Source organism: Pongo abelii, chromosome 19, assembly GCF_028885655.2.
Source record: "Pongo abelii isolate AG06213 chromosome 19, NHGRI_mPonAbe1-v2.0_pri, whole genome shotgun sequence".
Taxonomy (NCBI): Eukaryota; Metazoa; Chordata; class Mammalia; order Primates; family Hominidae; genus Pongo; species Pongo abelii.
In genome coordinates this window covers 51092792-51108734 of record NC_072004.2, presented here as the reverse complement: position 1 = coordinate 51108734, position 15943 = coordinate 51092792, and the positions used below count along the sequence as shown (strand labels likewise).

The window sequence follows — 15943 nt, the reverse complement described above, 5'->3', positions numbered from 1 at the left end:
TCAAGGTGGTGATTAGGTCATGAGTGCTCTGCCCTCGTGAATGAAATTAATGCCCTTATAAAAAGGCTTCGTATAACATTTCTTCTTCTTTTTTCCTTTCTTCTCCTGCCGTGTGAAGATGCCTCTGCGAGAACGGGAACAATGGAACAGGCCCTCACCAAATGCCAAATGTGCTATCACCTTGAATTTGGATTTCCCAGCCTCTGGAACTGTGAGGAATAAATTTTTTGCTTATAAATTACTCAGTCTCAGGTATTTTGTTACAGCAGCACAAACAGACTAAGACAGAAATTGAGTGTACTTTCTTGTGCTTATTGGCTATTTATTTTCTTTCTTTTATTTTTATTTATTTATTTATTTTTAGGTGGGGTTTTGCTCTGTTGCCCAGGCTGGAGTGCAGTGGTGCAATCTTAGCTCACTGCAACCTCTGCCTCCCGGGTTCAAGTGATTCTTGTGTCTCATCTGCCTGAGTACCTGGGACTACAGGCATGCGCCACAACGCCTGGCTAATTTTTATATTTTTAGTAGAGATGGATTTTTGCCATGTTGGCCAGGCTGGTCTTGAACTCCTGGCCTCAAGTGATCCACCTGCCTTGGCCTCCCATAGTGCTGGGATTATAGGCATAAGCCACAGCACCTGGCCCTTACTGGCCATTTGTATGTCTTCTTTGGAGAAATATCTGTTCAGATCTTTTGTCCATTTTTAAATTGGGTTATATCCTTTTTATTATCAAGTTGTAAGAGTTCTTTATGTGTTCTAGATCCAAGTCCATTGTCAGATACAGTAGTCCCCCTTATGCTTTCTGCAGTTTCAGTTACCTGCAGGCAGCTGCAATCCCAAATATTACAGTATTTTGAGAGAGAGAGAAAACTATTCATGTCACTTATATTAAAGTATATTGTAGCCGGGCACGGTGGCTCACACCTGTAATCCCAGCACTTTGGGAGGCCAAGGTGAGTGGATCACAAGATCAGGAGTTTGAGACCAGACTGGCCAATATGGTGAAACCCTGTCTCTACTAAAAATACAAACATTAGCCAGGGGTGGCAGGCGCCTGTAGTCCCAGCTACTTGGGAGGCTGAGGCAGGAGAATTGCTTCAACCTGGGAGGCGGAGGTTGCAGTGAGCCAAGATGGTGCCATGGCACTCCAGCCTGGGCAACAGAGCAAGATTCCATCTCAAAAAAAAAGTATATTCTAATCGTTCTCTTGTATTATTAGTTATTGTTGTTATTCTATTACAGTACCTAATTTATAAATTAAACTTTATCATAAGTATGTATGTATGTATAGGAAAAAAAAAGTATCTATAGAGTTTGGTACTACCTGCAGTTTCAGGTATACACTGGAGGTCTTGGAACATATTTTGTTACATATATGTATCTATATATTTATAAACATATTTATATATAGCTATATATTTATGTATTGATATAACTATAAATATAAGTTTATATATCTATATTTATCTATATCTATATATAGATAAATATATATATAGATATATAGATTTTTTTTTGAGATAAGGTCTCGGTCTATCACCCAGGCTGGGGTACATTAATGCGATCTTGGCTCACTGCAGCCTCAACCTCCTGGGCTCACGTTATTCTCCCACCTCAACCTCCCAAGTAGCTGGGACCACAGGCACATATCACCACATCTGGGTAATTTTATTTATTTATCGTAGAGATAGGGTATCCCTATGTTGCCCAGGTTAGTCTTGAGCTCCTGGGACAGTGACCCTCCCACCTCAGCTTTCCAAAGTTCTGGGATTACAGGCATGAGCCACTGTGTCTGGCTACATATTTTCCACAAATAAAGTGGGCCTACTTTGTATATAATTTGCAAGTATTTTCTCCCATTCTGTGGGTTGTCTTTCACTTTTTTTTTCTTGAGTCCTCCAAAATTCATGTTATAACCTAAGACCTAATGTGATGATGTTAAGAAGTGAGGCCTTCAAGGTGGTGATTAGGTCATGAGTGCTCTGCCCTTGTGAATAAAATTAATGCCCTTATAAAAAGGCTTCACATAGCATTTCTTCTTCTTTTTTCTGCCTCAGCCTCCTGAGTAGCTGGGATTACAGATGTGTGCCACCATGCATGGCTAACTTTTGTATTTTTAGTAGAGACAGGGTTTCACCATGTTGGCCAGGCTGGTCTTGAACTCCTAACCTCAGGTGATCAGCCCACCTCGGTCTCACAAAGTGAGGCGATTGCAGGCATGAGCCACCATGCCCGGCACATGCATCAATTTTTATGATTCCTTGCTTGAACTGATTAACCAGTCAACTACTGGTTCCAATCAGGTTGGATGAGGTGGCTTATACTCTACTTATTTGCCACCCCCGCTTCTTCCTTTTTTTTGAGACAGGGCCTTTGATGCGCTGGCTGGAGTGCCGTGGTGTGATCTTGGCTTACTGCAGCCTCAACTTCCTGGGCTCAAGCAGTCTTCCCACCTCAGCCTCTAAGTAGCTGGAACTACAGATGTGTGCCCTTATGCCTGGCTAATTTTTGTATTTTTGTAGAGATGGGGTCTCCCGATGTTGCCCAGGCTGGTCTTCAACTCCTGGGCTCAAGAGGTCTGCCCAACTTGGCCTCCCAAAGCACTGGGATTACAGACATGAGCCACTCTGCCTGGCAACTTGTAACAATTCTTTGTATGTTCTTGATACAAGTCAATTGTCAGACATAGTAGTAGTATAATTAAACATAATTATATAAAACTATTTTATATAAGTGCAGCATTATATAAAATAGCAAAAATTTGGAAATAACCAAATGTCCAACAATAGGTAGTTAGCTAAATAAATTGTGAAACATCCATGTAATGAAAGCTATACAACTATAAAAAATGATCTAGATCTATTTATACTGACATCAACAGATGTCTAACTTAAATTACATGAAAATAGGAAGTGACAAAGAAGAGAGTATGGTATAATCTCATTTGCATTAAAGTAATCAAAAAAACCAACTTATAAAATAGATACAGGCTGGGCAGGATGGCTCACGCCTGTAATCCCAGCACTTTGGGAGGTCAGGGCAGGAGGATCACTTAAGCCTAGGAGTTCAAGATCAGGCTGGGCACCATACCCAGACCCCATATCTACAAAAAGTTTAAAAATTAGCCAAGTGAGCTATGATCACGCCACTGCACTGCAGCCTGGGGATAGAGCAAGACTGTCTCTAAATAAAATAAGACAAAATAAAATAAAATAGGCTGGGCATGGCAGCTCATGCTGTAAAAGTGCTGTAATCCCAGCACTTCGGGAGGCTGAGGCAGGTGGATCACCTGAGGTCAGGAGTTCAAGACCAGCCTGGCCAACATGGTGAAACCTCGTCTGTACTAAAAATACAAAAATTAGCTAGGCATGGTGGTGCACGTCTGTAATCCCAGCTACTTGGGAGGCTGAGGCAGAAGAATTGCTTGAACCTGGGAGGTGGAGGTCACGGTGAGCTGAGACCGCACCATTGCACTCCAGCCTGGGTGACAGAGTGAAACTCTGTCTTAAAAAATTAAAATAAAATAAAGTAAAATAAAATAAAATAGATATAGCTACATATGTGTGAAAAGGACCATAACATTAAATTATGAGTGTTTTCTGTTGCTGTTTCTGTCCTCCCTTTGGGGACCTTTCTAAGGGGGAAGCAGCCTTCATTTACTTGACAAGTTGTTCAACCATGGGGTCACTTAGGCTGGAAACTGAAAATGCCTATAGACTGCTTTACTTAGGAATAGGAAAACATAAAAGGAAAAGAAACAAGAGGAAGTAGGTTTGAGACAAGGTAGCTATGAGTTTGGAGGAAGAAAGAGAGAAAGGGCAGTTTTGTGAGATGGAGGGAAAATGGCTAACGTGGACATTTTGGAAGTTTTATTGTGACATGCAATGTAATTTTCAGTTATTCATTTTCTCAAAGCTGTAATGAAGTTCTCCATTGCTCTCTAAGGCTTTTGGAGTTGTTAATTGTGTTTTATAAAAGCTATATCTGCAGATAGAGACTGACCTCATATACGAATAGAAAAAAATCTGAAGAAATAAAAATCATAGATAATGATAATCTCTGGAGAGAAAATTTTCTGGAGAACTTTTCCTTTTCTCTATTGTGTCTTTCCGTAAGGTTAGGAAGTTTTGTTATGAGTATACATTCCTTTAGTTACTAGCAAGTGAAATGTAACACTGTGGGGCTTGTTCCCTTGTTTCAGGACTAGGGATTAAAGTAGTGAAATAAAAATGACTTTTAATTCCAGCTGATGCGTTTTGATCACAGCTTCCTCATTGATAATATTAAAACAAGCAGCTGCTTTTATTTTGGAAGGCAGTAACTCTACTTAAGTTTCATTAAAGATATTTGCTCAAGCACTGTAGCACTTGGGATTGTCTGCTCTGTAGGGTGGATATATGTGTGTGTGTCCACATATTGCTTAATACTTTTTATCAACTTTAGTTCATAAGCCTTCCACAAACATTTTCAATGACTGCCTGCTTGTATATAATTTTATATGTTGCAAATTGACCTTAGAAATTGTAACAAATAATTCCATCAGTTCACTCTGCTATTTACACAGTACAGCCTAGTTTATTTAATTTGTGGGAACCAAGATTCAGAAAGCAGTAGGAAAGAGCTATCAGTTTTTCTTGTCTGAAAGGGCACTTCTTCCTGGATTTTAATGTTTTAAAGGAGAAAGTAATAACAAAGTTGCCAGATCCTGTTCTTTCTCTGCATTGAGGTCCTGTAACATGGTGGTTATTGGCATTGACTCTTGGTTCACGGCAAGTTCTTGGCTGCATGAGTTCACAACGTAGTTCTGTGACCTCAAGCAAGCCAGTTCACCTATTTGTGCCTCAGTTTTCTCATATATAGAATGAGGAGATAGGCCAGGCACCATGGCTCACGCCTGTATTCCCAGCACTTTGGGAGGCCGAGGCAGGTGGATCACCTGAGTTCAGGAGTTCAGAGATCTGCCTGGTAACAAGCATGACCCCATTCTCCACAAAAATGGTAAAAAAAAAAAAAAAAAGAAAAAAAAGAAACAAAGAAAGCAGGAAATGTAGAAGGTAAAAAAAAGGCATTCCAGTGCAAAAGAGGCTTGATAGGACAGGATATGTCTGGGGAATCTACAAGTAGTTCACTATGGTTAGAAGTGGTTAGAGATTAGGCTAGAGAAGTAGGTAGAGGCCAGGAAACGGAAGGTCTGGACAAAGGAAGGTCTGGGTGAAATGAACAAATATTTGGCTTTACGACAGACACGTCTAGTAGCAGTAGGGAGTATTAGGAGAGAAATAAGGCTAGTTAGGAGGCTAGTATAATAAACCAACTAAGAAGATCTATAAGAAAATGAAGGTAGAAAAAAATGAAAGGCTAAGAATACATAATTTGCATTTGCTGACAAACTAGATATGAGAGGAAATGATGATACCTTTATTTCTGCATAAGTAATAGGTTAGATAATGGTGCCATTCAGTATCGTCAAATGAAAGTGAAAAAGTTTTGGGAAAATGATGCCCTGTTTTAGACATGCCAGGTATAAGTTCCAGGAAGTTACCCCGATGGTACATCTCCATAAGTAATATGGAAAGCAAACACACAGGTTATTGGTTGCAACATTATCTGTGAAAGTGAAACACTGGAAACAGCCTAAATGCTCGGACATAGGATATTGGCCCCAAACCTAAGGAATCTAAACAAAGCTATAAAAATAAGGAAAATCTCCATAAAAGCAAGATACAGAAGAGTATTTAAAAGTACAACAGCATGGATACTATGCTATCTTTTGTACAAGAAAGGGGAAATGAGAATATATATATAATATGTATCTGCTTATACCTGCAAAAATGAAGACAACTAAGATAAACTAAAAGCTAACGATAATGGAAGGGAAGGACAAGAAATAAGACTTTTCAGTATACCTTCTGAGTAAAACCTCAACGGTTTCATCATCCATTTTTTTCTTTCCTAAATCAAATATTACTGCAATTATAAAATGTAGATTTTTTCTTTTGAACCATATTAATGTTTAATATATTTCAAAAGTAAAATAAAATCAACAAGGATGAGGGGTGAGAAGTACAACTGAATACAATAGGAATACATAAATTTAATTGACTATTACACCAATAACTTTACCACAGAAAGAGAAAGAGAAAAAAGATATAAGAGAAAAAGATTTTTTTTTTAGACGGAGTCTCACTCTGTCACCCAGGCTGCAGTGCAGTGGCGTGGTCTCGGCTCACTGCAACCTCTGCCTCCCAGGTTCTACTGATTCTCCTGCCTCAGCCTCCCAAGTAGGTGGGACTACAGGTGCCCGCCACCATGCCCGGCTAATTTTTGTATTTTTAGTAGAGCTGGGGTTTCACCATGTTGGCCAGGCTGGTTTCGAACTCCTGACCTCATGATCTGCCCGCCTTGGCCTCCCAAAGTGCTGGGATTACAGGCGTGAGCCACTGCGCCCAGTAAGAAAAAGATACTTAAGTAATTTTAGACTGCACACCCTTAGTGGCCTATAGGTAAGCACACAAAAACTTGCAAAGAAATATTAAATCAAACTTAGTAGGTTTGTAGCTGGAAATACTATTGGTATTCTAATTTTCATTATGCATATATTGTACAACCGAACAAATGACTGCATTTATTTATGTTGTTACCAGAGTTCTCACTGTAGAAAAAAAGGATATCCAAATGTGAACTGAAAGAAGAATGTGGCCGAGCGCAGTGGCTCACGCTTGTAATCCCAGCACTTTGGGAGGCTGAGGCGGGTGGATCACAAGGTCAGGAGTTCAAGACCAGCCTGGCCAAGATGATGAAATCCCGTGTCTACTAAAAATACAAAAATTTTCTGGGCATGGTGGCAGGCATCTGTAATCCCAGATACTCAGGAGGCGGAGGCAGAGACTTGCTTGAACCCCGGAGGTGGAGGCTGCAGTGACCTGAGATCACACCACTGCACTCCAGCCTGGGGGACAGATAGAGACTCCATCTCAAAAATAAAAAATAAAAATAAAGAAGAAGAACGCTATGGAATTCGACTAAAATTAGGGCTAACAATATGAAGCACTTTGGGAAGCCAAGGCAGGTGGATCACCATGTTGGCCAGGAGTTTGAGACCAGCCTGCCCAACATGGTGAAACCTCATCTTTACTAAAAATACAAGAATTAGCCAGGTATGGTGGTGAGCACCTGTACTCCCAGTTACTCCAGAGGCTGAGGCACGAGAATCACTGGAACCCGGGAAGCAGAGGTTGCAGTGAGCTGAGACAGCCTGGGGTCCAAGGCTGTGGTGAGCCATGATCGTGCCACTGCACTCAAGCCTGGGCAACGGAGGAAGACCCTGTCTCAAAAAATAAAGAAAGAAAAAAAAATAAAAGGGCCAGGTGCAGTGGCTCACACCTGTAATCCCAGCATTTTAGGAGGCTGAGGCGGGCAGATCATGAGGTCAGGAGTTCAAGACCAGCCTGGCCAACACAGTGAAACCCCATCTCTACTAAAAATATAAAAATCAGCCGAGTGTGGTGGCAGGTACCTGTAATCCCAGCTACTCAGGAGGTTGAGGCAGGAGAATTGCTTGAACCTGGGAGGTGGAGGTTGCAGTGAGCCAAGACCACATCATTGCACTCCAGCCTGGGCAACAGAGTGAACCTCCATCTCAAAAGAAAAAAAATGTAAAAAGGGAGTATAGGGCCAGGCGCGGTGGCTTACGCCTGTAATCCCAGCACTTTGGGAGGCCGAGGTGGCTGGATCATGGGGTCAAGAGATCAAGACCATCCTGGCCAACATGGTGTGACCCCATCTCTACTAATAATACAAAAAATTAGCTGGACACAGTGGCGAATCCCTGTAGTCCCAGCTACTCTGGAGGCTGAGACAGGAGGATCGCCTGAACCTGGAAGGCGGAAGTTGCAGTGAGCTGAGATCATACCACTGCACTCCAGCCTGGTGACAAAGTGAGACTTCGTCTCAAAAAAAAAAAAAGGAGTATAAAAAAATCTTTACAGAAGAATGACAATATAGAAAAAATACAGAGAAAATAGAAAAGTCTCCATTTTCTAATCACTATAGTAATATTTGATTTGGGCAAGGGGCAATCCAGATGCAACCATTAAGTAAAGATTATTATGGGACAGAATATTCACACTGTTTCTATCATTCCATAGATCACTTGTTAATTACAAAAGGAAAAAGAGGCCGGGAATGGAGGCTCACATCTGTAATCCCAACACTTTGGGAGGCCAAGGAGGTTGGATCACTTTAGGTCAGGAGTTTGAGATCAGCCTGGCCGACATGGCAAAACCCCATCTCTACTACAATTACAAAAATTAGGCAGGCATGGTAGCAGGCACCTGTAATCCCAGCTATTTGGGGGGCTGAGGCAGGAGAATCGCTTGAACCCAGGAGGTGGAGGTTGCAGTCAGCCAAGATTGTGCCACTGCATTCCAGCCTGGGTGACAGAGTGAGACTCATTCTCAAAAAAAAAAAAAAAAAAATGCCCTTATTCTTAGCAGACATATAGAAGAAATTAGGGGTAAAGTGCTATGCAATCTGCAGTTAACTCTCAAATTGTAGAGGGAGAAAATTTATTAAAGTTAAAAAACATGAATATTCATAGATATACATATATGTGGGGGCAGGTAGAAAGGGAGGGACACACAGACAAAGAAAATATGGCAAAATGATAACAACTGGTGATCACTGAACTATTCTTGCAACTGCGAAAAGTTTAAAAAATTTCAAAGGTATATTATTTTTGAACTGCTCAGGAGGTTTATATTTTTGAGTTTTTAAAATATGCAATGAATTGTGAGGAAGTCTGAGAAACCACAGACTTAAGAGATAAGACGAAAAATAAGGAAACTAGAATCACAGTAATAAGAGGAACAGAGTTTCAAAATGCTGTGGTCAGTCAGTAGCTTCAATGCAGAAGAAAGTTAAATTAAGGACCAACTCAGTAAAGACAACTGGATTCAGCAACTGGGAAGTCAGTGATGACCTAGGGTACAGGAGCTTCATTGAAATAGTAGAGTTGGGCCACACGTGGCCCACACCGATAATCCAGTAGTTTGGGAGGCCGAGGTAGGTGGATCTCTTGAGGCCAGGAATTCAAGACCAGCCTGTCCAACATGGTGAAAGCCCATCTCTACTAAAAATACAAAAATTAACCCGATACAGTGGCGCACGCCTGTAATCCCAGCTACTCAGGGGGCTGAGGCATGAGAACTGCTTGAACCTGGAAGGCAGAGGCTGCAGTGAGCTGAGATAGGGCCACTGCACTCCAGCCTGGGTGACAGGGGAAGACTCTGTCTAAAAAACAAAAAATAGGCTGGGCGTGGTGGCTCATGCCTGCAATCCCAGCACTTTGGGAGGCCGAGGCAGGTGGATCACGAGGTCAGGAGATCGAGACCATCCTGGCTAACATGGTGAAACCCCGTCTCTACTAAAAATACAAAAAAATTAGCTGGGCGTGGTGGCAGGCGCCTGTGGTCCCGGCTCCTCGGGAGGCTGAAACAGGAGAATGGCGTGAACCCGGGAGGTGGAGGTTGCAGTGAGCTGAGATTATGCCACTGCACTCCAGCCTGGGTGACAAAGTGAGACTCCCTCTCAAAAAAAAAAAAAAAAAAAAGTAAACTGGGTATGTGCCTTAAGAGGTGGCGTACATTTTCAGCATTATACATGAATATAAATGAGTGGCAATAGTTACTTTAGTCCACAGATTTTTGGTATCTTAACTAGTTCTTGATCTCTTCCCCTAAAGGGATTGCCTGTTGAATGTTGTTAGGAATATAAGTACTGAAGGCAAACTGCCTGGGTTTGAATTTTGTGCTGTCCCTTGCACCCTGCCTGGCTTGAAATCCTAGCTCTGCTTATTAAGTTCTTTCAAGGGGATGATCTTTCAGCTAATGTCTTAGCTTCTGTTTTCCCAAGTAAATGGACACAATAGTTGCTACCTTGTGAAATATTCATGTAATTGACCAGTGTTTACCGAGAAGCATCGGTGTTTAATTTCAGTCATTGGTGATTCTTCCGCTGGACTGTGAGGGAGTGTTGGGGTGGGGGGTGGTGTGTGTGTGTGTGTAGCACTTAATTGCGTGCGGAAAGGAAAAGATACATTTGCTAACGGAGAGGCAGTAATTGCGTGCGGAAAGGAAAAGATACATTTGCTAACGGAGAGGCAGTAATTGCGTGCGGAAAGGAAAAGATACTTTTGCTAACGGAGAGGCAGCTTTTCTCTGCTTTTGTGTCAAAAGGGAGGAAGGGAGTTTGGAGAGGGAAACGAATTCTCTGTAACACTAAGCTCTCTTCCACAAAAACAGAGGTACATAGAATGTGTAATAATTTACAGAATTTCTAGACTTCAACGATCTGATTTTTTTAAATTTATTTTTATTTTTTCAGGTTGAGACTGAGCTAAAGTTAATCTGTGGCAATGTTCTGGATGTACTGGACAAACACCTCATTCCAGCAGCTACCACTGGCAAGTCCAAGGTTTTCTATTATGAAATGTAGGTTCTATACTAAAAATTAACAAGTGTACTTCAATAAATTTAAACATTCTCAGGAATAATTGGCTTTGTTTCTTTTTTTCTTAGACATTTCATATTATTTTCCTTATTAAATATAATCAAAAATCGCACAGAAATTAACTGAGGGGCCTCTAAATATCAACAAAATTATCACTTGATACACTGGAATTAAATAAGCAAATGATTCTAAGAAATGGTACAAGTGTATTAATCATAAAAGTTCTACATGAAACATTCAGCCATTCTAGACCATTTCTGTCTGTGCAGACTCATCTTTTCCTGTTCTTTGCAAAGCCCAGCTAGAGCAAGCAAGTTCCTCCCAATGGGTTTTTCCCATCTCTGGTTGCTTGGCTGGCTGGGCTTCCTCTACAAACCCCCTTCCTTTCCCCTAAGCAGGGCCCGGTGTCCCCATCCTGCGGAGTTGAGCTCATGAGGGCATCTGACCAGGACTAGGTATTCCTGGTGCTATTGTCATTGTCCTGTTTCATGTGGGAACATGGCTGCTGGCTCTACAGAGATTTGGCAGGTAGCAAGGAGGTTTCTTTTCAAATCTTCCTTTGGAAGTCAGACTTGGTGAGGATCTTATGCCCACCTTTTCCTAGCTCTGTGGTGTCAGGCAAAGTCTCAGTTTCTGCAAATTGGGGTTAAGAATTCCTACCTCACAGCAAGCAGTCTTTTGATAAATAAATAAGATCTTAAGTGTAAATGATTCCACTAGAAATTGCACAATTCCTTTGGTCTTCATCCTGGAGGTGCACTGACAAGCCTCATGCAAACCTGTGGCCCTGTTCCTAAAGTGTTTTCATTCATGCTTTCACATGCCTCAGGATGACCTTTTATAAAGTAAAAATGTGAGGCAGCCACATGATATCCATAGACCCAGTGAGGCTGTTTTACTGGATAGAAGAGGTTTGAGGAAGCACTTTGGGGGGCCGAGACAGGCAGATCACTTGAGGCCAGGAGCTGGAGACCCACCTGGCCAACAAGGAGAAACCCCATCTCTATTAAAAATACCAAAAAAATTACCTGGGCATGGTGGCACATGCCTGTAATCCCAGCTACTTGGGAGACTGAGGCACAAGAATCACTTGAACCCGGGAGTCAGAGGTTGCAGTGAGCCAAGCCGAGATGGTGTCACTGCACTCCAGCCTGGGCAACAGAGTGAGACTCTGTCTCAGGGGAAAAAAAAAGGGTGGGGGGAGGGTTTGAAAAAATAGTAGCATGTAGTTATGTTTCTACAATATTTGCTATATATAAGGATTTACCAACATGTTCCATTAGCTACTATCCCCTACAGCAGTTGCTGTAGGAAAAAAACATCAAGTTCTGAGCTCCTACTGTTTGCCAGGCATATTCTGGGATGATCACGTTTAAATCTCAGAGTTACCCTGCAGAGTAGTCAGGGTATCACTGCCTGACAGATGAAGAAGCTGAGGGTTACAGCAGTTCAATGACTTACCCCAGGCCACATAGATGATGAGTGGGAGAGCCCAGGTCTGTCTGTGAGGTATAATGAAATTAGCATAAACCCTCCACATTGGCGCCACTTGCATAAATTAACATATTCTCTCACAGAAAGTATTTTATTGGGCATAACGTTTTATATCTTTTACCATTTAACATTAGTTGTGGATCTTCCCGTGTCACATAAATATGCCTCATTCTTTTTGGATAATATGATTACTAATGAATGGATTTACTATCATTCATTTAATCAATACTCCTTTTGATGGCCATTTTAATTGTGTATTTTTTCGTTTTGCACAGATTGATGTAATAAACATGATTTTATAGTAATATTTTTGCCTGTGAAAATGTTTACTGGACAATAAATTCCTAGGAGTAAAATAAGGTCAAAGATTATAAAGACAGTATTTATTTTCATAAACATTACCAAGTCAGCCACAAATGTTTAAATCACTAATGGTTTCAGATTATTGTATTTAATGAGTAAACACTTTCATAGGGTTTACTTTTATAAACACTTTTATTTGCCAGATATCACTCTAAGTGCTTTACAAAATTAACTTTTTCAGTTTTTAATATAACCCTGAGATGTATATTGTGATTATCCCCATTCTACAGCTAAGAACACTGAGAAGTTAATTAACTTGCCACATATCTAGGAAATGACAAGGCTAATTGCACAGCCAGGCAGTCTGGCTCCTGAGTCCACATTTTAGACAACACTGTACCTCCTGGTTCTTTTGAGGCATTACTACTGGAACTATCCTAATACTCATAAATAAACATTTCTTTTGGGGAGGGCCAAATAAAATTTTAAACAGAAAAGTTTTCACCAACTGTCAAGCTCATAAAGTTGTACATTATACACTTTTTTCATGATTCCCACAGATAATTTATTAGTGATATCGTCTATTTTAAAAGACATATGTAAAACCCAACCCTTAAGAAAGGACTCCTATCACTGTTCCCCACAGGCACCCTCTTCAGTCTTACACCTTTCCACCCCCCAAAACAAATCATTCAGCATATTTATTTCATACTGTAATATAGGAAATAGCTTCTTTTTAGATTTTCTTATATTATTAACATTGATCATACAAACATGGAATAGAAATTCCTTATGTTTTATCTGGATTTAAGGTGCTACATAATGGAATATATTTATATCAAGCCATACACATTGGAGATAATGAAATCACTTGTGTTCTAGCTTAAACATTATGGGAATTTCAGAACTGCAACATAACAGATAATCCTCGGATGAAAACTAAATCTCTCCTCTGGTCAAGCATCTATGTGCATCAGTGAAGAGAAGACAGGGACTGTGGAAGGGAAAACAGTGAGTCGGGAAGGGCTGTGGCCACATCTGTTCCCTGGTACCTCAAGTAGTTAAATCCTGGCCTCCTCTACCCCAGACTGTCCTGGGGAGTGGCCAACACTGGCCTTTCACAACTGTGTGTTACTAGAAATGCAACAGAAACCCAGCTGAATCCCCAGGGTTTCCCTTCTGCCCTTCTCAGTGGAAAGATCTGTCCCAGGACCATTTATTCCAACATTTTCAATTATGAGAAATCTGGGAAGATAAAGTTATTTTCACATTCCTCAAGAAATACGTATTTATTCATACTCATTAGAGGAAAGTCAGAATGTACGGAAAACCAGGAAGATTTTTAAAAATCCATGATAACCACCATCAAAAGAACCACACTTAGTATGTTGGTCCACAGGTTTCCCAGCACCCTTTTCTGTTGGTGTATGCACAAAATGCACAATCACGTTCTGTCTACATTTTACTATTTGCTGTTTTTTGATTAACACTATATATTGAACAATTTTTAAGACCTGCAACATATGTCGACAACATTATTTCAAAATAATATATTTAGAAATAAACACACACACAAACAGTTTGTCTTATATACAACATGTCTTATTTTCTAATTCTCCACTCTTGAAGATTTAGGTTTTTCTAACTTTTTCTTAATGTACTCACCAGGAGTCAGTAAACTTTTTTTATAAAAGGCCAAAGGGTTGATATTTTAAACTCTGCAGGCCATAGGTTTCTGGTGCAACACTCAACTCTGCTGTTGCAGGGAAAGAAGCCATACACAATTTGTAAATGAATGGGCATGACTGTGTTCTGGTAAACTTTACAAAAACAGGTGGTGGACTAGATGCAGCCTGCTCCTCTGGACATGGTTTGCCAGCCCCTGACATATACCACTACAGAGGATGCTGTTAGAATGAAATCTCTTTACACATCTCTGATCATCTCCTTAGGACTAATCGCTAGACATGACATCATGGTAGCTGTGGGTCAAAGGGCATGCATGCTCTGGGCTGTACATTGCCAAATTGCTCATGATCAGCCTTTCTCATGTCAAAATGTTTTGTGACCACCAGAAGGCTGGTTCTGCTTTTTTTATCCATTGAATGAGGAATAGAAATGGCATGGCATGTATGCAGGATATTTAATCATCATATAGATAATGCTTTGTGCACAAGTGTATTCTACATTCTTTTGCAATAAGTCTACATCTGCCAGAGTTGAAATAAAATAAAACAAAACGAACCTATTTAGGACCTTCTGTGTAGTAGGTCCCTTCATGTATGTTGTTGTCTTTATCAGAATTCTTATGACCTAGGCATTTAAGAATAAATTTTTTAAATACTTAGTTGACAAGGATTGTGTATATTTAATGCGTACAATGTGATGATTTCATATATGTATATATTGTGTACCAATTATCACAATCAAATTTATTACATCCATTACCACCTATGCTGTACATTAAATCTCCAGAATTTGTTCATCTTATAACTGAAAGTTTACACCCTTTGATTAATAGCTTCCCATTTTCCCCACCCCCAGCCCTTGGCAACCACCATTCTACTATCTGTTTTTATGAGTTTGACTCTCTTAGATTCCACATAGAAGTGAGATCATACAAAACTTGTCTTTCTGTGTCTGGCTTATTTCACTTAGCGTAATGTTCTCCAGGTTTATCCAGGACAGGAGTTTCTTCTTTTTAATGGCTAATAGTCCATTGTTTATATATATTTTATTTATCCATTCATCTGTTGCTGGACACTTAGGCTGTTTCCATATCTTGGGTATTGTGAATAGTGTTGTAATAAACATGGGGCGCAGATCTCTCTTCAACATTCTAACTTCATTGCTGAATTGTATGGTAGTTCTGCTTCTGATTTTTTGAGGAAGCTCCATACTGTTTTCCATGAACGTTATACCACTTTACATTCCAACCAACAGTGTACAAGGGTTCTCTTTCCTCTATGCTTTCGCCAACACTTGTTATCTCTTGTCATTTTTTATAACAGCTGTCCTATCCTATGTAGCAATATCTCATTGTGGTTTTGATTTGCATTTCTCTGATGATTAGTGGTGTTGAGCACCTTTTCATATGCTGGCTGGCCATTTGTATGTCTTCCTTGGAGAAAAAAGTCCATTGGGGTACTTTGCCTATTTTTAATTGGGTTATTGATGTATTTATTAAGTTTTGGTATTGAGTCGTGTGAATTCCTCATATATTTTCAATTAACCCCTTATCAAATATATGGGTTGCAACTATTTTCTTCCATTTTGTAGGTTGCCTTTTCATTTTGTCATGGTTTCCTTTGGTGTGTAATACCTTTTAAGGTTGATGTAGTCCCATTTATTTATTTTTGCTTTTGTTGCCTGTGCTTTGGTGTTATAGCAAAAAAAAAATTGCCAATTATGACCAATGGCAAGGAGATTTTTCCCTATGTTTGCTTCTAGGATTTACATGGTTTCAGATATTACATTTAAATCTTTAATGCATTTTGAGCTAATTTTCTGTATATGATGTAAAACAAGTGTGCAATTTCATTCTTTTTCAAGCAGTTTCCCCAACACCATTCATTGAAGAGAGTTTCCTTTCTACGTTGTGCATTTTTTTTAGAGTACAGTGAAAGCAAGTCTATT

General features: G+C 40.1%; 1 protein-coding gene across 15 annotated transcripts in view; it reads left to right on the top strand.

Moving 5' to 3' along the window:
* LOC112131566 (ribosomal protein S6 kinase beta-1-like) overlaps nucleotides 1-10547 on the top strand; it is a 252973-nt gene extending 242426 nt beyond the window's left edge. For 10 of the 15 annotated variants that reach the window (XM_063718653.1, XM_063718654.1, XM_063718663.1 and 7 more), the window contains one exon: nucleotides 119-292. In XM_063718653.1, coding sequence (XP_063574723.1) covers nucleotides 119-222 — 104 coding nt within the window. In that variant the 3' untranslated portion in view covers nucleotides 223-292. Of the gene's footprint in view, nucleotides 1-118; nucleotides 293-10384 lie in introns of those variants that run through there. The other 5 variants (XM_063718662.1, XM_063718655.1, XR_010138269.1 and 2 more) reach the window with 3 other exon arrangements.
* Nucleotides 10548-15943: the final 5396 nt, after the last annotated feature.